Source organism: Pygocentrus nattereri, chromosome 22 (assembly GCF_015220715.1).
Source record: "Pygocentrus nattereri isolate fPygNat1 chromosome 22, fPygNat1.pri, whole genome shotgun sequence".
Taxonomy (NCBI): Eukaryota; Metazoa; Chordata; class Actinopteri; order Characiformes; family Serrasalmidae; genus Pygocentrus; species Pygocentrus nattereri.
The window spans coordinates 16,295,612-16,321,688 of NC_051232.1; the positions used below are offsets into that span (position 1 = coordinate 16,295,612).

The 26,077-nt window shown below is 37.3% G+C and overlaps 1 protein-coding gene across 1 annotated transcript in view; it reads right to left on the bottom strand.

Moving 5' to 3' along the window:
• Window positions 1–26,077, bottom strand: part of si:dkey-92j12.5 (multiple PDZ domain protein) — a 104,756-nt gene that overhangs the window by 13,368 nt on the left and 65,311 nt on the right. The window contains exons 18-30 of the mRNA XM_037532622.1: window positions 21,102–21,213; window positions 17,587–17,785; window positions 15,722–15,904; window positions 14,142–14,399; window positions 13,759–13,936; window positions 11,516–11,614; window positions 9,558–9,620; window positions 9,299–9,367; window positions 6,606–6,783; window positions 5,591–5,799; window positions 2,266–2,357; window positions 1,053–1,098; window positions 738–818 (exon numbers count right to left, since the gene is read on the bottom strand). Coding sequence (XP_037388519.1) covers window positions 738–818; window positions 1,053–1,098; window positions 2,266–2,357; window positions 5,591–5,799; window positions 6,606–6,783; window positions 9,299–9,367; window positions 9,558–9,620; window positions 11,516–11,614; window positions 13,759–13,936; window positions 14,142–14,399; window positions 15,722–15,904; window positions 17,587–17,785; window positions 21,102–21,213 — 1,767 coding nt within the window. The remainder of the gene's footprint in view (window positions 1–737; window positions 819–1,052; window positions 1,099–2,265; window positions 2,358–5,590; window positions 5,800–6,605; window positions 6,784–9,298; window positions 9,368–9,557; window positions 9,621–11,515; window positions 11,615–13,758; window positions 13,937–14,141; window positions 14,400–15,721; window positions 15,905–17,586; window positions 17,786–21,101; window positions 21,214–26,077) is intronic.

Here is a 26,077-nt window from a genome sequence, read left to right on the forward strand (position 1 = left end):
AAGAGATATGTTTCTTAATATTTCATGAAAGTGTTTGCTGAGCTGGACTTGGCACAGAGTTCTGCGTTCAACTCTGTTTCTTTTTCTCTTGGTGTCTGCAGTGACATTTGTTTCTAGCAGTATCTGAGCTCAGGTCTGTCTTTTTCTCTAAGCTATTGGTAACTAGCAAAGATACTTTCTCTAGATTGACAAAGCACTTCTTGTAAGTCGCTCTGGATAAGAGCGTCTGCTAAATGCTGTAAATGTAAATGTAAATGACTTGAATTGAGTTCCACAATTTAGAACCACAACATTAATGTTAGAAAGTCCCATAATTGGAGTTTAAAAGCATTCAAAAATATGGCAGCAATGTGTTTGCTGTTCTGGGGTGAGAAAGTGCATTTCTCTATTTAAAATGAACTGACAATTTGCAAATTACAGATCTGCACCAAAGCTACATTTGAACCAATGTATTCTGGACTCTTTCTGAAGTGTCATCCAGCAAACTGGAAGACATTACTGAGAGGCAGTTCTCATCAATAGAGATTTTTGGTTTCGAAAATGATTCACTCTGGAAGTCTGCAACATTAAACTTCTTATGATTTCAAATTACATTGAAATGAAGGTGCTTCCACTCGCAAAATATTTATATTTATTTAAAAAAAGTTACTGGGCCTGAAATGTTTTTGCCAAACTAAGTTTTAAAACCTAAAGTCATTTTATCTGCATGGTGTGTGTATGTGTCTGTTAGCGTTTACCTGATTTAAGACATCAGGCTTGCCTTCCTTGAACATGCTGATATCCACAGCAGAAGGTGATAAGATGGGACAGTTGTCTGTCTGCACACAACAGATATGCAGTGATAACGCACATATAAGTCTACAGAAGAAAAAGAGGCTACAGAAGTAGCTTTTCTTGAATAAAGAGAAATTCAATTGCGATGCAAAAGTGGTTCAATACTCAAGCACCACATCTTTCTCCTATGCATAATAGTTTTGATCATTAATAAGCTTGGTTCCATAATTCCAGTTTAAAAGGTTGAAGACTAATTTAATCTGAATAGGTTTTGTTACCTCCATTATTGGTTCTGCAGCCATGTGTTCCAATGCAGCTTCACGCCTGAGGAGTCAATCAAATCTGAGCATAAGAATGAGGATAATCTATATATACATATGTATATGCATATGGCTTCCTAAGTATATACATCTAACTAATTCTGTTTCTGAGACAACAAAAGAATTAGGAAGAAAGCTGTGGACAGTAATTGAAAGCAAAACATGTTGCAAAATGGAGAAAGACTGAGAACCATGTCTGGTTAGTAACTACAACTTCATTCAGAATCTAATTTAGGGGCAGAAAAAACATTACAGTTGCTTGTCCTAATTATCGTATCCTAACTCCAAATAAAGAAAGAAGCACTACAGAAGCATCTCAACTTACTGAACTAAATTACTAAAATGTTCTTAATACTGTCCTAACAGCCTAAATGCCATGTCCTGTTGAGTTTGTAAGTGATAAAATACATCCTTTAGAGACAACACACTCTAATGCACAATTGCTGTTTATCTGCTGAATTTAACATATTAGAAAAATACTAAATGTGGCATGTGCTAATGTTGTAGCTCATTTTATGCTGCATGTTTAGGGATGCACTGACATTTCGACCACTGAAACATTTTGGCTGAAAATGGTCAAAAGAAGCACTTTTGGTTTGTAACAAAAGATTAAATAGGACTACAACCAAGTGCCATAGTCTGACACTTCACAAATCATTTGAATGATTATGAAAACGAGAAACTGTTCTTTGCTCTCTAGCACTGGTCTGCGCAGACATGTTCAAAAGGTTTGAGCTGCAGCACTGTTCATCTCACTTTTCAAGAATCAGGGGGGCATGACACTCTAGAATGACAGGTTTAATACCACTTGACAACACAACATCAATCCATAAAAAAATCCTTCCTGAACAACTGCCCAAGCGTAATGTGTAACTAAAAAAAATGATGGAATTCATTGCTTTGGATGACCAAGCTCTAGTTTAAGTTCATTTTATGCAAATTGTTTTTATTTATTGTCAGCTCAGCTTTGTTCAAATTCAATTTAGACTGTCATTAATAAAAGTGCGTTTTCTTTGTTATCTAGTAGTTTTGTGTTTTTTTGAAAGTATGTTTATTAAAAACAAACAAACCAGCAAATTTACATCACTATTTTTTTAAACTCAGCAAATAAACAGAAATCCTGCAGAAAATGGCACATAAGATTGTAAATGTATGCATGTGTGTAATTCACCTGTTTAATACAAGCTTAACCTCGGATGGAGCGCTGTTGATAATAGCAGAAGCGTTCTGGTGACTACGACCATATAGTACCTGTCCATTGATCTGCAACAGACAAAAAAAACAGAGATCTGAATGAAACCTGTATTAGCAAATCTATACACTGCATCTTGAGACATTTCAAAAATCCTACAATTATCCCCTTGTTATGATTTTAGCATTATTCAGCACTTAAATCTTTAGTGTTTTTACATTTACAGCATTTAGCTGACGCTCTTATCCAGAGCGACTTACAATTTGATCATTTTACACAGGAAGGCGAAGGCAGTGTTAGGAGTCTTGCCCAAGGACTCTTATTGGTATAGTGTAGGGTGCTTGTCCAAGCAAGTGATTGAACCCCAGTCTACAGCATACAAGGCAGAGGTGTTACCCACTACACTACACCAACCACTTAAATTGTCAATATGTGCAATTTGCTATAGTTCAGAAAAAAGAAAGCTGTTAAATCATTATTTAGATAAAAGCTACTTTTCATATAAGAGAACAATAAGTTGTAAATTTTAAAATACACTGAGTTGCCATTTTTCATTTAGAAACATACCTTATCTGTTCAGCTGTGGTCCTATGGTAGTCCTTTTAAATTAACAGTTTTTCCCAACCCTGAAGGACCATCCACCCTACAAATTTTTACGTTTTCCCTTTTCTATTGCTCTTTAATGGTCAGGATCCACAGAGCACTATTTGGGTTATGGATCATTCTCAGCACTGCAGTGACATTGATGTGGTGGTGGTGTGTTAGTGTGTGTTGCACTGATGCAAGTGGATCAGACACAGCAGTGCTGCTCCAGTTTTTAAACACCTCAGTGTTACTGCTGGACTGAGAATAGTCCACCAACCACCAATAGTCCACCTGTCCTCTGGGCAGCGTTATGTGACCACCGAGGGGAGACTAAAGGATGACTACCACAAACAGTGCAGCATCAGATAAGCTATTTTCTACAACTTTACATCTATAAGGTGGACCAGCAAAGTAGGCGTAAACAGTGGTACAGTGTTTAAAGCTCAGCAGCACTGCTGTGTCTGATCCACTCGTACCAGCACAAACTCTAAAATGCGACCACCACATCAGTGTCACAGCAGTGCAGAAAATAATCCATTACTCAAATAATACCTGCTCTGTGAGGGCCCTGACAATTAAAGAAAAGGGTAAAATGGGGCTAACAAAGTATGCAGAGAAAAAGATTAATTAAGTTTAAATTGTAAAATAAATGCAATAAATGCAGAAACAAGGAGGTGTACTTGATAAAGTAGCTGATTGGTGTAAAATGGCTGTTTCAATAAATGTCGGGGCACTGTGCTAAATGTAAATAAAAACAGAATGCAATGATGTGCAAATCATTTAAACCCTATATTTAATTGAAAATAGTTCAAAGACAACTTATCAAATGTTAAAGCTGAGAAATTTTATTGTTATTTTGAAAACATATGCCCACTGTGTTGCACTTTTAACAACACTCTGTTTGGGAACTGAGGAGACCAATTGCTGTAGTTTTGAAAGTGAAATGTTTTTTTGCTTGATATAGAATATCAGGTACTCAACAGTTTGGGGTCTCCTTTGTTGTATTTTTCATTTCTTAATGCAGTAGATGCTTTTAATGGGTGACAGGTCTGGACTGCAGGCAGGCACCTGGATTCTTCTGCTATGGAGCCATGCTTTTGTAATACATTTAGAATGCGGTTTGGCATGTCTTGCTGAAACATTGTTTTTCCTAAAACACATCATCTGAATGGCAGCATATGTGGCTCCAAAACCCGTCTATATTGTTAAGCATTAGTTGTGCCTTTAAAGATGTGCAACTCACCTATGCCATGTGCACCATGTGCCAGACCATCACAGGTGCCCAACCCCATCCTCTCTTACGTGGAGGATGCAACATCCGACTTCCAAAAATGTTTTAAAATTTGGATTTGTCAGACCACAAGACACTTTTCCACTTCACCTCAGTCCATCTTAAATGAGCTCGGGCCCAGAGAAGGCAGTGGTGTTTCTGGATCCTGTTTATATGTTTTCTACTTTGCATGCTAGAGTTTACTTGCATTTGTGGATGCAGACAAACTGTGTCTGCAAAACCAGATAGTAGTTTTGTGATTTTGAGCCTTTGCAATGATTTCCACTACAGAATCAAGTTGTTTTTAAGGCAATGCTCCCTGAGGGGGGTCCAAAGATCATGGCCTTTTGCCTACAGCTATGCCTGACAGCTTCCACAATGGAGATTTTGAACAGGGTCCATTCAGGATTCATTTCCCCTACCTTCTCCTTCATATGAAAAAAGTTCTCCTGGAGGTGGGAGTTAAAAACATTCTACCCTTAGTATTTACTTGGGTTACTCGGTGTTCTAACACAAGGCTTCTTAACTTGTGCAACCCCTGTGTCGGAGAGGGACTAACCTCTATGAAGGAGTTTGGTTCCAGAGCAGACATTGTCAATGGAGGTGAGCCCAATTATATCTAGTTGGTACCTCTCAACTTCCCACAGAAGCTTCAGCTACTTCCTCCCAGAGAGTTAATGTTCCATGTGCCAAGAGCCAGTTTCTGCCTTGTGGGTGGCAGGCCCACACAGTCCCCCCATGTTTCCTTTTAGGGCTGAGGAACACTCGCTACTGCCAGGCCTGGCTCCAGGGGTAGGACACCCACCTGTCCCAACTTCGGCATTTACCCCCATGGACACTTGGGAGGTAAATGGACCCCATCCATCCGTACCTTCTCTCTCTGCGGGGGGAAGGGGATGGCTCTCTACTGGGCCAGACAATTTTCAGTCTGCATCCAACTGCCTTGTGCCGCCCAGTATTGGGACCGAACCATGTACAAAGGATGCTCTGGGTCAGCAGCGAGCTACTTGACAAGTCTTGAAACATGGACCAAGACGTCTAATGTACATGAGTGAAAGGGCTGATCAAGACAATGAAGGTCGGCATGCACCGGCTGAGCTGGGGATTCCCACAAGGAGCCTAGGGGTGCACCACCTGTCCATCTATTCCTCTCCATCGGCGAGGTGAAGTCAGCGCGTACGTAATGGTACATAAGCCAAAAGAAGGTGAACTATGCAAGGGTGGGTGTGAAATAGACAATTCAGTATAAATCTATTAATATATAATCTAATATTATATATTAATAGATATATCAGTATATATCTATTAATATATATCTAATATTAGCAAATAGCAGGTATTTCATTCTTACTTTGAATTGTAACAAAAATACCAAATGTAACATTACTTCAAAAGAAGGTTTATCCCAGGGCCAAAGTCACAGTCTGTACTGTAATGCTTAGACCTCACCTCTAGTAGCTCATCTCCCACTCTGATTCGCCCATCAGCAGCAGCTGCCCCCTCAGGCTGAACCTCAGAAACGTACACACTCATTCTCCCACGTGCTCTGTCTCTGCTTCCCGTCACACACAGACCCAGACCAGAGCAGTGTGTGCTGCGATTCAACTCAACCAGCTTTAGTTGTCCTGGCAGACTGCCATATCTCTGCAACATTCGGCCTACACAGACACACAGTACAAATCACATTTTCCTCAAATAAAGTCAATCAACTAAGACATGTTTGGTGTTCAGAAACTAAGACCAGAGTGCCTTCTTTTTGAATGTTCAGATATCTAAAATTTTGAACACGAAGACCATTTTTATGTTTCAAAAAATTTAACACATTGAAAAAAATTTAAACATATGTAAAGTGTGTCAGAACTTATGCACAGGCCACATTTTATGTTTTAGTAGATCCCCAATACATTACAATTCAGCAAATAAACAGTAACCATGCATTAACATGAGCAGAATGATGTTCTCAGTGGAGGATGTGTTAACTCATTTTCACTCAGATCATCAACAAAAAATTTGACCAGGGGTGCCCACAGTTTTGCATACAAGGGTACATGAAGAATATTGGGTGTATTGAAAATAGTCCACCATCAAAGAATGCCTGGCCTACAATGTCCTGTGTTTGGAAACTCACCATTGATAAAGGTCTAGAGGATAACCAAAACAAATTATGATACTGAAAAAAGTAACTGTAAACCTACAAAACATACTTATATACTAGGTTTTCCTAATAAAAAACAAATCACTTTGAATAATTCAGAAGTATTCTTTTGATAATCTTCATGATTAAGTGCATTTGAGAAATTAATATGCAGGTACATGCTAATAAATGTGAATATACAAAGTAAATGAGCTCATGGTTTTGTACATGTCCTTTTGTCCTTGGTTTAAACTGATATCTTGAGCACAAGTTATGAACACTTTGAAATCTTTGAAGTCAGTTTTTAGGCAGACACACACACATACGTACTCCAGTATGAAACTTGTTCCTCTTCGCTGTGCTGTTTAATCTCTGGAGGCCTGCTCAGCCTTTCTGAAACGTTCTTACTTGTCACTCCATCTGTTACCATGCAGGCGGGCCCTGAGGGCAGCCTTAGGGGAGGTGGAACAGGGTTGGAAGATTTCTTTAACAGCTTGTTACCTGTAAGCTAACAAGAAATGCATAAAGTTACTATTTCCATATAATATCATTTACTTTCACTGTTCACTTAGAAACACCTACCCTGTAGCTCCACTTGCTGGTGCAAAGCTGATCTATATTAGTGATCCTCTAGCTCTTCTTTATTTTCTTGTCACTACCAAAGACCCCAATTTGACTCCATACATCCCAACTTTTTTGGAAATGGGGCTGTAATAAGAATCTAAAGAAAACACCAAACTAGTGCTTTGTTAAGAAAAACTCAGTTATCTTAACTATGAAATATTAAATTCCCACGTTTCAATAAGCAGGTGGTCTGCTTTTATTTAGAGGTGATTTACTATTGAGGAATCAAAGAAAACACACCAACACCAAATTAGCTCTTTGAAGAAAAAAAAAATTCTGATGAGATGCAATGTAACTAATAATGTAGTTAATGATAAAATTCATTAATACGCACATTCCATTGAGACTCAGTACTCAGGTACTGGCTGTGCAAAAGATTATGATGTATCAAATGAAAGTGCTCTGAAAATGTTCGGGTTCACCCTACTTATTACTTAATGAAGTAATAATAAGCAGACAGTTAATTAACAACTATTGGCATGATAATGCTTAACAAGAGAATTGCAAGGGTATTATGCACCAACCAGCCACTTCTTTACCTTGTTTCTACACTCATTGTGTATTTTATCATCTCTACTTACCATATAGGCACTCCAAAAACAGAAAGTTGGGACAGTGTCTGAAATGCTACTACAAGCAGAAGGCATTTGAACATTTTGTTTGACATAAATTGAATTGAAAACGGTACAAAAACATAATATTGTATGTTTTACCTTATGAACGTCATTGTTTTTTTTAAAATTTACGCTCATTCTAAATTTCATGCCTGAAACATGTTCCTAAGAAGTGGAGACAGGAGCATGTATACCACTGTGCTACTTCACCTTTTCTTTTAACAGCACTTAATAACTGTTAGTCGACTGAAGACACTCACCCAGTTTTGAAAGAATTGTTTTTGACATTCCTCAGTTATACAAGTCTTCACCTGTGCAACTGTACAGTGCCTTTGGTAGCATATTTTGAGCTTGACAAGACACATATATTTAATAGGAGACAATTCTGTACTGCAAGACTACAGTCTAGCACCCATACTCTCTGATTACTCAGCCATGCTGTTGTAATATGTACAGAACTTTTCCTGATGTAGTCATGTTGAAATAAGCATGGACATCCCTAAAAGAAGAAGGCACTTAAAAGGCAGCGTAAATGCTCCAAAATATGTTCAGTATTCAGTGTCTTCTCAGATTTGCAAGGTACCCCTCTAATAGCTCTTATGACAGATGATGGCTTTGGAACTTTACACTGGTAACAATCTGGATGGTTCTTTTGTTCTTGGCACAGAGAGCACAACATCGGTTATTTCCATAAAAAAATCGGGATGTTGACTTACTGAGTCCCTGAATCTATTGATGATATGCACCATAGAGGGTGAAATACCTAAAAATCTGTGCATTTGCCCACTCAACTTTGTTTTTAATGTTGGATTTATTTTTGATGCAATTTTGCCATCTGTGTTTCTCTGCATACATTGTTAGCTCTGTTTTACCCTGTTGTACAATCAGGACCTCCATTGAACAAGTATAATTTAGATGGTAGATCAGATCTTGTATGATGGTATGTTAATGTGTGTTGCACTGGTATGAGTTGATGAGACACAGCACTGCTTGTCAAGTTTTTAAACAGTGTCCACTTACTGTCCACTCTACCACACACCTATCTAGTTGGTCCAGCTTGTAAATGTAGAGTCAGAGACAATAGCTCATCTGCTGTTGCACAGTTTGCATTAGTCATCCTCTAGTCCAGGGGTGCCCAATCCTGGTCCTGGTCCAGTCTAGATAGTTCAGATCCCACTCACCTGGTTCTAGTTTTCAGACCCTCCCTAAAGGCCTTCATTACCTGGATAAGGTCTGTTAGATTAGCGTTGGAGCTAAACTATGCAGGGTGGTAGATCTTCAGGACCAGGATTGAGCACCCCTGCTCTAGTCCTTCATCAGGACCAGAGGATGCTGTTGCCTGGATATTTTTGGTTCTCAGTCCAGCAGTGACACTGAGTCTTTTAAAAACTCTAGCAGCATTGTTGTTTCAGTGAAACACACTAATACACCACCATCACATCAGTGCCAGTGCAGTGTTACTAGTGATCCTATGGAAGTTTTGACCATAGAAAAATGGGGTAAAAGGGAGCTAACAAAGTATGCAGAGAAACAGATGGAGTACAATCTTTAATTGGAGAAGCACAAAGTGCACCTATGTGGTAAATGGACCTAATAAAATTGACACAGAGTGTGGATACAAGGTAGATGTACTTAATGAAGTTGCCAGTTGGTGTAATGTCCCCTATACTGTAGTGTAACTATTATGATTTGAGGTTTGGGTGGCTAAAAATGGATAACACATCTTCTATAACTGGTGCTATAAAGTAGGTGAAACTGTACAAACAGACAAAACTAATAGCAAACCTTAAATGGAGTGGGAGTGAAAGGGTTGGCTGGAGAGAGATGTACAAGTGGTCTCGGATTCTCACACTTCTACAGGGGAAAGAAACAATTAGCATGCTAACTTAAGCTTCATTTAACCAGAAAGGCCCTTGAGATTAATATCTCTTTTTTCAGGGATTTTAATTTCAAAGGTCTTCCACAAACAGCTTTACACACAGAACCTAACTACACACAACATTACAACATACAAACAAGGCCAATATGGAGAGCATTCACATACCAAGTGATTTTGATGGTTGGTGTGTGACAGATCTTGTTTTTCATGCTGGGCCACAGGGTCCTGCTGTATTTCAGAAACAGCAAAAACAACTTACATGTTGGGGTGGACAATATGGCAAAAATATAATATCACAATCAATGTGTTATATTTCTCAATACACAATGTATCACAATATTTATTTTCTAGAGGTTTAACAAAAAGTATCACCTTTAAAAACACTTTTAAAAGCTATAAATACAGTGGTGTGAATACAAATCATTTTTATTCAGTACTTCACCTGCTTGATTCCATGTAAACAGGCATAATTATTAAGCAATATTATTAAGCAAGATAATACTGATTAGTATTTTCCCTGCCCTCTGGTACACAGTGACAATCAAAAATATGATATTTTAGAGGGAAAAAATTATTACACTTTGATCAAAGATTATTTTTTATATGGTATGATGTTGGTATAATGTTGATCTTGCATTTTAGACTTCAAGACATCAAGACATCAAGCCGGATCTTTTTGATGTGTTGTTAAGATGAATAATGTGGTTTGAAAAACTCCTGCAAAAATCCAAAAGCCTTTAAAATAATTACTTCAGACTTTACACAGAGACTCACAGTAGTGCATAGACTTTGTTTTAGCTTGGTTTGAATCTTCTTTAAATTTTTACAAATAAATAAATAAATAAATAAATAAAAAATACCTTACACAGTACAGCTTTAATATGATCAGGGACATGAACTTGTTGCAGTTAAAAAATAAATAAATATTCCAGATATACTCCAACCAGCCACTTCATTAAGTACACCTCCTTGTATCTGCAATCAGTTTTTATTTTATCAGCTCTACTTACCAAATAGGTAGACTTTATAGTTCTGTTATAGACAGATTTATAGACAGTGGTCCATCTGTTTCTCTGCATACTTTGACACTGAAGCGTTTAACTTCAGCAACACTGCTGTGTCTAAACCCCTCATTTCAGCATAACACACATTGACACACTACCATGTCAGTGTCCTTGTAGTGCTGTGAATGATCCAACACCCATATAATAAAACAAATATAGTTCTGTGGTGGTCTTGTGTACAACAGCATTTTAGGGAAATAAAAATAGGAGACTTAAAGTCATAATATTTAGAGAAAAAAAGTTGTAGGGTATGATATTTTGAGAATAAAGGCGTAATGTTTCAAGAAAAAAAGTCATAGAATTACGACATTAAATTAAATTCCAGGAGAGTTCGCAATATATTATTGTGGCCAAAGGTTTTGCAAAGGTAAAGCAGCACCTCCTTGTGTTAAAATGGGGGGCGTTGAGGAGTTGGTGGAGATTCTCCCTATCTCTCCTGGCACACCAGCACCAGACTGATATTAGTAAAAGAAACGACTGTGCAAGAAACTGTGAGGAAACTGTCTGATTTGTTGAAGGAGAATCGCAGGCAGGGTCATCTGCACAGCTATCAGTGGCTACATCTCTGTGCCATTCAAAGAGGGAACGTAGCTTCACAGAAAATTAGAATGATAATCAAAATGAAGGACACAGGAGTGTGTGGAACTGTGGCCTGCCAGCAACCGAGACCCCAATGCGATATGGCAGCCCCCCTACAGTCAGCCCACTTTATCCTCAAAATATTACGATCTTTTTAATCAATACAGCATGACTTTCTTTCTCAAAATATTAAGTATTTTTCTCGAAATATTATGATTTCATTCTTGAAGTCTACTATTTTCATTTTTATTAACAGTGGCCCTAAAACTACGTTGTACTTGTGGGGTCCTGACCATTGAATAACAGGGTAAAAGGGAGCTAAAAAAGTCTGCAGAGAAACAGATGCTCTACAGTCTATAATTATAGAACTACGAAGTGCTCCTATTTGGTAAGTGGACCTGAAAACTGGACAATGAGTGTACAAACCAGGAAGCGTAGGAGGTGTTCTTAATGCAGTGGCAAGCAGTGTGTATGTGTTACCTGAGGATTCTGCACTAGTAGTTCCAATCTGTTCCCTGCCCGGCGAATAGCCTCCACTGCTTCTTCATGAGTAAAATCACTCACATCCACACCACCAACCTAACGCAAAAAACAAAGTGTTAAATATGTTTTTCCCCAAAGGCAGCAAAGAAATAGCTGTACTGCCCAAAACACACTGAAATGGCCATATTCAGTGTACAAAGCTGAAGGTTATCCACTTTACATTTTCATATACTGTAGGGTTATCCACTCTGCTGTTTCATATACTGTAGGGTTATCCACTCTGCTGTTTCATATACTGTAGGGTTATCCACTTTGCTGTTTGGGGTCTATCTGTGAATGTGCTTAACAAAACTGAAAAACTGACTGTGCTTCTGCTTTTGTCCAGTTCTATCATACAATGATAGAAAGCACATAAACAGGTCTGTTTGAAAATATTTAACAACTAATGGGTGATCCTACTTCTTTTCTAGTGATCCAATACCAACTAATAACATGGCTAATATCCTGATGCCAATACATTTCTTTGTCATTTTTACAGTAAAAACCAGTAAAAAGGTGCCATTAAAAATAATAGTAAAAAGCCTTTACATTAGCGTTAAATAAACTGCCACATAAACTGTCTGTTTAGGTAAATAACTCCAAATTATCTGCCATTATATAGCATTCGCTGCATCTTATGTGGCTGTTTGCAGCTGTAGCAAGCTTTTTTCCCACTTTTTACAAGCACTTTTACAATACTGAAGCATGTTCAGTTTACTGCTTAAGGAATAACACCTAGAATTGATATACTCATGTGAAGATCGATCCTCTAAAAGAAGCTTTAGAATCACAAGTACTGATATTTCAGTATCAATCTGCCCAGCCCTTTTAACATCTTGATGCAGTTTGAGGCAAGTGTGCAATCATTTAGGCATGCCAGTAGAGAAATGGAAACACGACGGGTAAAACGAGTGTCGCTATCGCCTTACAGATCAATTATTTACCTAAGAAATATTGGTGCTCAGTTCAACACAGATATGTAAGTCACTTCATCTCTATCAGAGATGCCAAGACTGATATTCGAGAATGTGTTCAGAGTTGTTGGTAAACACCAAACACACAACAATGTGAGCGTCCAAGCTGAATAAAGATATACACTTTTCATGGAAAAAATTCTTCACAGCTATCAGGGTACAATAACAACTGATGGATAGGTGAAAATAACTGTAACCAAAAAGCTAGATTAGCTATGTTTGCTAGAGATTTTGGAACACTTTACCAACAAGAAACTAGCAAACAGGCAGGTATTCATCAGTTTTTTTATTCAACTTTTCTGTTTCTTAAATTATGTACCACTTACCTTAATGGTCTGCCAGCATCACATTTCAATAACAATGGTACAGAAACTCTAAATAAGAAGCAGCCCAATAAGTGGTCGACTTCAACTTCATCTCTTTCCACAATGTTCCCTGGATTTTTTTTTTGTTTTGTTTTCTTGCTTCAGATGCTTTTTCGTTCTTTGTACTGTTCCTAATCATTGTTTATTGCAACCCTAACCGTGAAGAAAATGCTGAATGGGGTGCAGAGCTGTGAAGGAAAATGTTTTGTGACCAGAGTTTGTAGCACTGGCATTGTTTAAAGTCTGGTAATTAAATACCAAGCTACTCAGACTCTTTCCTGCTTTACACATGCTGTCAAAATGTTCTTTGTGGCAATTAGGATAAAAAATATGAAATCGAATCACCTCCCCATTAGTAACTGGATCCCCTGAACAGAAATCTCCTTGCTGCTGAGCAGTTGCACTTTCTGACGGCTTTTGACTGCTCCACTGAAAGTAGCTAAGAGTGAAGTGCCTTCGGTGTAACATTAGTCAGCAGCAGTGGTACTTCCTCTCCATATGGCAAAGTTTACTACTCCGTCCTTCTCATTTCATATCTGCACATTGCCAGTTGAGAAGTAATCAAAACTGAGATCTCTTGCAGTTTGCCATTGTTATTATTGTTGCTATTGTTTTAGCTATGTTAGCTCTGGTGTAAAACTAAAGAGGCAAGACATGACCTGACATGTCTTGGCTGCGACATTTGAGGAAAACTGTGTAAATTTCTGCCCAACTATTGCTTGAACAGAGTGAACTCAACCTCCACGCTTCTGAAACTGGTCAGGACAAATATACTGATAACTGTACAGCATATATACAGTATGTAGTGAATCAAGTGGCCACAAGATGGAGACAATGCAGTTATAGTTAACCTTCCACGCACTTGCAGTATTCGGTCCCCAGGTTTGAGTGTGCTGTCTCTTGCTGCAGGACTGTCTTCTGCGATGTGTTTAATGAAGATTCCCCGTCTCATTTCTCCATTGCTTAGGCGACGACCCATGCCACGCCCGCCAATAACACTGATGCCAAGACTTTCTCCATTCTTCCTGATTAGTGTCACTCTAAGAAACATATGAAAAAGACCATGAATAATTATTCTTCTGAAATAACTCACACAAGATTTTCATATCAGGCTACCCTGCAGAAGTTAATATTTCAGTTCAGCTCCTGAAGGGACTGGAAATTAGCTGATGAGTTGAATCAGGTTAAATCAAACATTATACTGTGCCTGTGTTTGTCTTGTGTCTGTATCTGTCTATATCTTACCTTCGGGGCTGACTCCATGAATCATGATCAGTTCTCTGCAGCGCCTCTCTCTCTTTGTCTCTTTCCTTCTCTTCTTCTCTCTGTCTGTCTGCTTGCCATGAGCCAACTGTGTCTTTCACTGCACTTTCCTCCCCCTCTTTTTTCTCTCGATCATCTCTGTGTCCCCACTGTGACAGACCTTCTGCCTTTTCCTTCAGTCTCCAAGTCTTTCCATTAGTGGTTCCTGCATCTACTTCAGCTTGTTGAGAGGTGTTTTTACTAAAACAAACAAATTTCTCATGAATGCTGTAAATATTAAAGTAGAAATAAGTGAATATATGTTCAAATATATTTGGAAGAGGTGTACAATTTATCTAAAAACTATCAATTAATTTAGACTACTATTAAGTATTCCTTAAGTGTCCCTTTTTGCCAAAATACAAAATTGTCAGGCCATTTTAGAATGGTCCAAAAATATTGTTTATAAATTATCATAATTATTAAAATTTTCATGATCTATATTCCACTTTGTTTGCTAACAGGACATTTAGAGGGCATCAGTGAATACTTTTTGTTTATTTACAACCCTGTTTCCAAAACAGCTGCAAGGCTGTGAAAAATATAAATAAAAACAGAATGACAATTAAAATAGTACAAATAATTACAAAAAGTAAGTGAACATATAAAAGTACATATAAAAACATACTCCTGTGAATTTGCTATTTTGGAGTTACTTGTGTCTTTTTCTTTGGACAGAGATAATATGCTGCCATCCACACAACATCTTTTTCAGGAAAGATCTTGCTTATTTCATTCAGTAGGACAAAGTCAAACCACATTCTGCACATATTACTCCATAATAATCTGGTGCTAAACTGACATGCCTGCAGTCTAGACTTGTCATCCATTGAAAATATTTGGTGTATTATGAAACAAAATATACATAACAGCTGAGCAGCTGAAATCCTATATTAAGACAGAAAGGGAAAACAGTTTACTTTCTCAATTACGGCAATTAGTCTTCTCGGTTTTACAGAGTGTTGTTAAAAGAAGAGGTGATGCAAAACAGTGGTAAACATGTCGCTGTCCTGAAACATGTTGCTGGCACAAAATTAAAAATGGGCATATATTTAAAAAAAAAAAAAAAACAATAAAATTTCTCAGTTTCCACATTTGATATGTTGTCTTTGTACTATTTTCAATATTAATATCAATTAAATGTTTAACACATAATTGCATTCTGTTTTTATTTACATTTTGCACTGTTCAAACTTTTTTGGAAAAGGGGTTGCAAATTTGTTAACACCTTTAGAGGGCAGCAGTGAGTAATGTTTGTTTACTTGCTGTTTGTTAACACCTTTAGAGGGCAGCAGTGAGTAATGTTTGTTTACCTGCTGTTTGTTAACACCTTTAGAGGGCAGCAGTGAGTAATGTTTGTTTATTTGCTGTCTGTTAACACCTCTAAAGGGTAGCGGTGGGTAATGTTAGATTACTTTTGTTTTTTGTTTTTTACGCCTGGATGGCAGTGATGTGTAATGTATGTTATTTGATGTGCATAGAGGGCAGTAGAGCCTTAGCAGAAGGCTGTTAACTATTCTTACAGGTTCTGAAAGGCCATGGTGACAGTGTCCTGCTGCTCGGCTGACTGGGCAATGTTGGCTTGGTCCGTTTTAAACACCTGCATTAATCGGACGGCGTTGGCTTGTTCAGCTTTTGTCTCTTGTTTTGACTGGATGATGGTGGCTCGGTGCATGTCAAGAAAAGCTGCAGGTACATATGTGAAACTGCCAATGGCAAACAAGAGGAATAAAAAGAGTGATTAAAAACTGTCATTTAATTAAAAGCCAGCATACAAAACCCAAAGTATAGCACAGTCATTTTGTAGTAACACATAGCAATTACATGCTATTCTTCACAAGTTCCTTTTCCAAGAACCACATTCACTAACACCTCTGACTGACAAAGAGCTTGATAATTTGCTGAAGAGTTAAATAAGAGGTGTTTGAGAAGTGAAAGCACTGAAAAAGGCTTTCTACATTATTTTTCACCTGAAGCGTACTTTTAACTTTTGTACTATTTTGTGCATCAAAAGCAGTTGTAATTCATTATTCACAGCCACAAACTTTTATTTCAATGCTTTTATAACTGTAAATGTAAATGATTACTATGTTTGACTGCATCCTCTATATCATTGCCTTGTGTAAAAAAAAAAACTCCAGGCTGAAACACACCGTTCAGACTAAAAGCTGCAGTGATACATTTGCATTCCAAAAGCCCAACAGCACATCATGTAGTCATTTTCTACAGACTGTCTGCAGTAACAACACTCTTTATTACTTCAACATGAATGAATGAGCTAAACTGCGCATTTCTGCAACTTGATATAGACCTCTAAAGTCATGTGTCACCCAAACTCATATTAGGATCTCCAGGTCCAAGCTGGTTTTATGCCTGACAAAAATAAATGTGTACATTTATCTTCCAAGTGTCACATAAGCCTCAAAATCATTTAGCAGTCAGAATATGAATAATGCCACATATAAATTAACACCCCTAATGCCAAAGCAATTTAACTACCATATTTGACAAAGCTTGCTGGTGTGTGTGGAGCATTTGGTGAGATTTTCAGGCGTATGGTGTTAAATCGGTGCAAAGCAGTGTTAGCTTGCATGCAGCAACAGCTGCTCTTCAGCTTGTTAATGATCTTGTAATTCAAAGTAGGCTAGCAACATTCAGACAAAACATGTCTACAGCATGATGTATTGAATTTTTAGCAATTCTGTTTACCCCAGGGTGTGATTTTACAAAATGATCATACATTTTTTGCCTAAAGAATCCAATGTAGACCCAGACAACACAACTTGGTCTCTATGGGCTGGAGATGGAATTGTACATTTCAATGTGTGTGTGCATATGCCTGAGGTGAAGTGTAACAGGTGAGTGCCTCTGTAGCATAGCAATAACCTGTGCACTGGTAATGACTCTAAGGATGTATGTGCACCTTGGTTTGGTCAAACAAGGGGATATCCCTGTAGCATCCATTTCCCTTTTTAGGAATGTGTGTATGTGCACCTGTTGTTCTATACTTTTAAGCACAACAAAGTAATACTGAGATCCTGCTGAGATCCATACTGAGCTTAGTACTCTGACTTGTGTGCAGGTATGTGTATTTGTCCTTAAGGACCACAAAGTGATGTTAAGTTCATAAGTACTGTACTGTAACTTATGTTAGTGGTCATGTGAATTTGTCCTTCAATTTTTGAGGACCACAAATGAATTCTCTCAAGTATAGTATTATAAATGATCTGTGTGCATGTGTATTTGTCGCTTTTGAGTTTCCTTTTGGTTAAAGTTAGGGTTGGGTTATGTGTAGCTACAGTAGCATTTAGCTACATTTATAGAGTAGTCAAGGGAACAGTCTCACAAAAATAGAAACACAAACTAGTGTGTGTTTGTTTATATATACCTGAGGTCTGGTCCAAAAAGTGAATGTCTCCGTAACATGGCTCGAGCCTGTGCACTGGTAAGATTGGTGGCAGGTTCTCCGTTGATGGCTACAATGGCATCTCCTACTGCTAGTCTGCCGTCCTTACTGATAGCACCTCCATTAACCACTGAACGGATGATCATACCTGAACCATCCTTTATAGCGCTCACTGTCATACCTACACACACACACACAAACACACACGCGCACACAGTTATATGTGACAGTTCTATTCTCAGTTTCTTTGCGTGTGGCAGAATGTGCTGCGTCTTAAATCAACTATTTACCCGATTTTGTGTGAAAAGTCAGCGTAGGTTCTCAATGTTACAGGTGAGGATATAGTGTGTTTTGAGTTGTATGTTTGGGCTATATATGTATGTGCAGAACTGTGCAAAAGTCAGAGACCACTAGTCAATTAATCCCCAATGAAAATAATGAATGTTATTAATTTTTTAGCATCAAGAAAAAAAGCAAAAAAACATATTTAACATTACACAAAAGTTTCAATAACTGAATAAAATAGCAGTATTTTCAATAGTGCTAATTTGTTGATTTTCTTTGATTTAAATATTTTCTGCTTTTTTTTATTTCCTTTATTACTTATGGCTTCATGTCAGCTGCACATCCTTTCAAACTCTTGGAGTTGTCTTCCCACAGTGGAAAGATTGACAAAACACCAGTGGATTTTTTCAGATCTGAAGCAAGAGTAAAGCTTGGTATCTCTCAAGCCTGAAAGCTTTAAGTACTGTATATCTGACAGTGACAGTTTTGGGGGTCTATTAGGGCTTGCATAATAATTTCTTGGACTCCATTTTTAAATACTATTTATTCCCACTCATCCTATCCCTATCTTATCTCCTCAAAAATATCTGCTGAAAAATGCACGTACTGTGTTTGGAGTGAATAAATAAATAAATAAAATAAGTGATTGGTCTAAGACTTTTGCACAGCACTGTATTTGTTTACATATGGGTGACAAAGGAGAAAACTGTATAAGTGAGTGGAGAAGAATAATGAATGCAGATGCTTCCTGACAGGAGTTTAACATACTACCATGCTCTGCGTCATGTACAAAACTGCAGGCCCAGTTGACCTCAATAATGGATCAAGATGTCAAAAAGAAAAGATTGAAGTGACTTTGAAAGAGAGTTCATTATTGGGACACAGATGGCATAAAGACTACTCAACTGGCTTGGTTTTTTGGAAATTGTTGTTGCGCACATTCACGGAGTGTGATGCCTGCGCATTTGTGCGACATGTAAGGATAAACAGAAGAGCAACTGTTCCTCATCTGACTGAGAATGTCAGTACAGGACATGATCAGAATGAGTCAGCAAAAACAGTCTGTCCACAACTATATAAAGTGAGATATATTATTTTAGGACTGCAGTGCATAAGCCTCTCATTACAAAAATAATGCACATTTGAGGGTGAAAATCATGACTGCTCTATAGAGATAGGGGAAAAACTAATGTGGTCAGTCATTCTTCACCACAAAAGTGCATACACCATATGGACAAAAGTATTAGGACTGCCTACATGTTACACCTACAGGCGCTTTTATGGCATCCCATTCTAAATCCATAGACATTAATATGGAGTTGGTCCCCCTTTGCAGTTATAACAACTTTCCCTCTTCTGGGAAGCTTTCTACAAGAATTTGGAGTGTGTCTTTGGGGATTTGTGCCCAAAAGAGGTCAGAGACTGATGTTGGGCGAGAGGGCCTGGCTTGCAATCTCTGTTCTACTTCATCCCAAAGGTGTTTGTTGGGGATGAGAACATCATCAAAACTCCAGCTGAGGGAATATCTTTTGGAAGAATGGCATTCCATCTCTCCAGGACAGTTCAACAGACTTGTGATATCTATGCTAAAATGTACTGAAACTGTTCTGGCAGCATGCTGTGGCAGCATGCTGTCTTACTAAGACTTTCTGTGGGTTTTTCCTTGAATTTGTCTTCCATTTGTATTGTATACATATAGATCTAGAAACCCTTTTGTGTGTGAATATGTACTATTCTATGCATGCTCTAAATTGTCATCTTAACGCTGTAAAATTGCTTTTAGAATGAACACTGCATAACAGTAGACTATAATAGTATAGTAACAAATACAACAGATAGACACACACTCATAATAAAGGACACACAAGGGTGAAAGGAAATGTGAAAAATGATAGACACATGCAAAAAGCAAGAAAACTGACACAGGAAAGCAACACTATGGTCGTACAGAATTTGAGGACAATTAATCTAGAGATTGCTGAAATCTTTTATTACCATCACCAATGTCAACATTCAATTCAATTTTTATTTTTTTGTTTGAGATACATTCAAATTACAATACAATCATAGTGCATTAGATACAGTAGTTTGATAGGACAGTAATAGACAATTTGACACACACAAAGACATCACAGGACAATGATGAAAAGACATTGAAAAGTATAGGAGAACAGAAGACATAAAATAAAGATTAATGGGACCACCTAAACCCAGTTGGGAAGAAAATTACACCAAGTATTATAATAATTAGTCTAGTATAATCTATTCTATCTGTAAGTCAATTTTAATTTGTAATGATAAATTATAACCATTCATGTCCAGATTGATGAATTAAACAGTTCTTAGCTGTGAACATTTATCTCAAACCCAACTGGTATTCATTTGCATAAATAGTTGATCAAACAGAATACTGAACTGAAGAAAACTGTTCTGGTTTAACTGTCATTTACAAATCTGAAGTGGGAAACGTTTTTACAGGTTATGTGTCGTTGGCCAGAACTAGACATACATTTTAATGTCTACAGTTTTATCAGTATTATTTAAAATAAATTGTAGTGTGTAAAGACCTAATTCATTGATACATATTTGGTAATTGTTAATAATGGATCATGCAGTAGATCAACAATTTTGTCCTATAATGATCAGTTACAGACAACAGACTACAACATAATTCACATATACTTCTCCCCAAGTATGTAAGTATACTAATATAAAAGACATGCATATCTACGACTATAGAATGACAAAAATATCTTACTTGTGAAAGTCAGGAAGACTAACAATAAACAATTTCCAAATTTGCCTTTCAATAATATGATGGAAAAGAGATTTAATAAAGACTATTTTCAATAATCCCATTCTGTGAGATCCGAAATATTGTTTTGCAGACAAATCTTGCAGCATGTCTTAAATGGTGCAGCAAAAACCATTCTGTTAAGCTCCATTTTAAACATTTACCGCTTCCACAGTTTCACATTTACCTTGATATGGTATAACAAAATGGCAAGTCCCCCAAACAACCCCCCCCCCCCCCCCCCAACAAACACACACACCATTAAGATGAACAGATACTTTAGGCATAAACTTCTATACAGACGCACAAATTCACAAACACGTTTACAGGTCTCTCAAATAGTCCACCCCACTGAGCACAGCCCTGCCAAGAATGTACACACAGAAGCATAGGCATACGGCGAGCACTGTGAACATACCCAAGCTGGCGTTGTCCCTGACCACAGTGATGTTCTTCTCAAGGCCACTGGCTTGATTAGACCTGACTTTAGTACCCGCCTCCATTCTGCTACTCTGCAGCACAGAGTTTTCCTACAAAAGCAATTGCAGCACACAAATCATTCATGTGTAAGAGTTGAGTCTGTATTATAACAGATCAAAGAAAGAGAAAATACTGACAAATGAATCAATCACAAATGCTTTGAAAGAATTAAGAAATCAACATACATTCATGAAGTATGATTAAACTGATACATTATTCATTTAATTTCTCTACTTGTACACTTAATCTCATAACTATAAAATGCTAACAGTAAACCATATATACACCTAAAACTGAGATTAAGTCATCAAATGTTTAAACACCACATCAAACCTCAGATCCTGTTGATAATACAGGCATGTCTCGAATTTTTCCTCTATGTGTAAAACCTTAGAGAATGCTGCAACTCTTTGCTTGAGCTACCTGACCTTAGTGAGTATAAAAGTATGATGTTCCACACAGGTATTTTCTAGGACATCGATGCTGCTACTGCATACTGTTATTCACAAGTTTATGGTAATAATACATTAGCTCCACTACATTTTTTGGTTTGTTTGGTTTGTTTGTTTTATGCACACCGTTTGTGCCATACACTGCAATACAGCATGTATTTTAGGGAATTGATTACACTAAACAATCACTCTACTATGTTAACAACACTGAGAGTATTTAGTTTATTTCACATTTTATTTTTTACCAGTTGTTGTCATTTTAATACTATTAAGGTCGGTCAGGAGGGGAGGAGTGCACTCACTGCTGAACATCAAACTCCACCCATGAGCACGGCCATTAGCTTTCATGCCAAAGATTGCCCTTTTATTGGCTGGCTACTGAAACATCTGCATGAATTAGTGTGTGCTTCATGTAAATGATATGTAAATAAGTTGCTGGTAGCTGAACCAAAGAAACAAAAATATTTCCTTCTTTTGTTTTTAATAAAGAAGCTGAACAGTTCCTGATTTCTGTTTGGTTTATTAAGTAAAATCATTCAGAATAAACATGTCATTTAATTGATTTCCTTAAATAAATGCTGTATTACTGTAGTGTATGAAACAAAAGCACAGTGTAATGTATGTTTCAATTTAACATGAAATGGTTGCAGCATTTGTTTATATCAATGTGCATGTAAAGTAAGTACATCCTCTTTTGTACTGGACTGCCATGCAGACAAATTAGTATTATAGATATTTTTTCTGTTGTTGTTCTTATTTTTGCAATTACAGATTATGTTGATAATAATTTTGGTTATTTAGCCACATCCAGCATTTATGCCCAAATTTACATACACTCCTTCCATATATGAGTTAGTTTGTACAGATATGCCAAAGATGAAAGTGATGAATAACAAAAACGTCAGTGAATTTGTGTGCGCTCATCTTACGGTCAGATGTGACCATAACTGTCTTTAATGAACAAGAACCAATGTGAGAAAAGTGAAGGAACTGAATATACGGAGGTGATGGAAAGTTAATTAACAGATAATTAACAGGACTAACACATAAGTGCCAGTAAGTTATCATGTTAATTCTTTATATGAATAAAAATGCTTATTAGTTTATTAACAATGTAATAAGCAGCAGTTAGTACGCAGATAATGAGCAAGTAAGCCATAAAACTAATGACAAACTAAGTTATCAACTAACAGTGTAATCCATTACTAATTGATGTGTGCTTAATCAGTTACTAAGTAATAGCTAATGCTTAATGAAGAGTTAACTGATAACTAAATAATGGGAAATTAATAGTTGATTATTATATAATTAATGATTGACTGGCCACCCTTAATGTAAAGTATTACCAATCACCAAAGTATAATGTAAGTATAATGTAAAGTTTTGACTGCAGATGTTACAAGCCCCTCCACCCCAATACTTTGCTACAGCTCTTTCTCCCGACTATTTTGGAGCTTTAGAGCACATTCACCCTATTTCTGCAAGGAAAACTCTCATCTATGGTCTAAAGACTAAAGCTAAAGTGTTTTTCAGTACACTAGAGCAGGCATATGGATTTGTGGCGGTGACATACAATAAGCAAGATACCTACTAGCACAGAATTTGTCTCTAGAGTATGCCAAATAAACGAGGAGAAAATTGGAAAAGACATGAAAAAGACTGGTAAAAACAAATAACATGCAATCTCTACCTGTCATCTACTAATCATATATCATCAAGAAGTTCAGATGTAGTTTTTTTCCTTAATTTATCTTAAATTATCACTCATCACATTATCACACATTATCATTATCACAACACTTTTTTTTCTCATGCTGTGATTTCAGTTTTTATTTCAATGTTAGGTAGCTATCTTGCACCCTTTCAAATGGTACCACAGTCTTCTGAAAGTTTAAATATTGAAAAAAAACCGACACTAATAATTTTCAGACCGAGTAGATATTTTTAGTACTCACTGATATCAAACATGATACCACGCTGAGTAACCTACCCAGAATTAAGTAGAGGAGCACAGAGAACAATGTAATGTGGGGCACAATTTAACACTCACTTTCTATGTTGTTAAAAAATGTCAAGACGTGTACTTCTGGCCACATTACGACATTTCCTAGCATTGACCTCCTATGAAAATTCAGAGCGCTTTGTCAACGTTTTAAGGAGATCTGTGCCAAAGTCTGTTTTAATGGCAAGTAATTTTTTTTCAAGGCATTTTTTCAGTTACTAAGCTGTTTGTGTAAATCACAAAATCCAACTTTATTTATTTTATCACCATCTTGTTGCTGATAATGTAGCATTGTTTTGAAGCATTTGGCAAGCTTACAGCCAGTACTAGCTAGGTTTAAATACAGCCACTGCCAGCCCTGTTGACTAGTTGTTACATGATGACAACTAAGCCACATTTAATAAACAAAGACAAATAAAGTAAATTTTTGTTCCATATGTTCACACAAATTACAAGATTAAAAAGAGATCATCTGAACATCTGAAAACAGCTATTTTATTGTGCTTTATTATTATTAATTTTAGTATTTTGTTTTTAAGTATACTAATGAAATTGACATTAACAGTTGGTAAAGCTGTCGTTATTCAGAAGCAAGGTCTAATATTTTACTGATGTGCGATTTTGTGTATTTGCTATCATACACTGGACAAAAAAAAGTATGTCAATTGTATGTCAGTTTTCATATAGAATATGATAATATAGATAGATAATATATAATGCAGTACAGTTGCAAAAGATAGCAGTTTTTAACAACCTAGAACTAAACTATATTTCTAAAAGTATTCAGTCACTCATCCAAATCACTGAATTCAGGTGTTCCAATCACTTCCCTGGCCACAGGTGTATAAAACCAAGCACCTATGCCTGCAGACTGCTTGTACACACATTAGTGAAAGAATGGGTCGCTCTCAGGAGCTCAGTGAATAGAAGTGATAAGATGCCACCTGTCCAGTCGTGAAATTTCCTCACTACTAAAATATTCCACAGTCAACTTTCAGTGGTATTATAACAAAGCGGAAGTGACTGGCAATGACAGCAGCTCAGCCACGAAGTGGTAGGCCATGTAAAATGACACAGCAGGGTCAGCAGATGCTGAGGCGCATAGTGCCCAGAGGTCGCCAACTTTCTGCAGAGTCAATCACTACAGACCTCCAAACTTCATGTGGCCTTCAGATTAGCTCAAGAACAGTGTAGAGAGCTTCACTGAATGGGTTTCCATGGCCGAGCAGCTGCATCCAAGCCTTACATCACCAAGCGCAATGCAAAGCGTTGAATGCAGTGTTGTAAAGCGCCATCACTTGACTCTAGAGCAGTGGAGACGTGTTCTCTGGAGTGACGAATCATGCTTCTCTGTCTGGCAATCGGATGGACGAATCTGGATTTGGCGGTTGCCAGGAGAACGGTACTTGTCTGACTGCATTGTGCCAAGTTTAAAGTTTGGTGGAGGGGGGATTATGTTGTTTTTGTTGGTTGTTTTTCTGGAGTTGGGCTCAGCCCTTTAGTTCCAGTGAAAGGAACTCTTATTGCTTCAGCACCAAGAGATTTGGGACAATTTCATGCTCCCAACTTTGTGGGAACAGTTTGGGGATGGCCCCTTCCTGTTCCAACATGGCTGTGCACCAGTGCACAAAGCAAGGTCTTTAAAAACATGGATGAGCGAGTTTGGTGTGGAAGAACTTGACTGGACAGCACCTCAACCTGATAGAACACCTTTGGGAAGAATTAGAGCGGAGATTGCGAGCCAGGCCTTCTCATCCAACAACAGTGTCTGACCTCACAAATGCGCTTCTGGAAGAAACTAAAAAAAATTCCCATAAACACGCTCCTTGACCTTGTAGAAAGTCTTTCCAGAAGAGTTGAAGCTATTATAGCTGCAAAGGGTGGGCCAACCTCATATTAAACCCTAAGGATTAAGAATGGGATGTCACTCAAGTTTATGTGTGTGTGAAGGCAGACGACTGAATATTTTTGGAAATGTAGTGTGTATTAAGTTAACCTTGTTTGCACTATTTCATCAGACTTATGTCATTTTTGGTGGAATTGTTCATGAATGATAAGTGCTAGAAGTTTAAGCATTCGTTTATAGCAGAGATGTATATGTTGCTTGTATAAAAGCAGGATTATTACAACTTCAGTGTTGTCAAAATCATTTTGCAAAAAAACAAAATATGCTGCCTTGCATTAGTGAAAATAAACACACTGTGTCTTAACAGACCATTAGAATCTAGCTGATATTAAAAGGTGCATTAGCTAGCTATGTTACATTATTTACCTATGATTGTGTAGCATTGATGAATAAAAAGTGGCTTATCAAAAAACTGCTTCTGTACATCTGTAAGTAAAATACAATTCATAGTTCCTCATCCTTCTATTTCAACATCCATCTCAGGAACACTTTACAATACTGTTTCTTAGTTAATAAGTAACTAATCAGGAACTAAGCAGGAATGAATGAGTAGT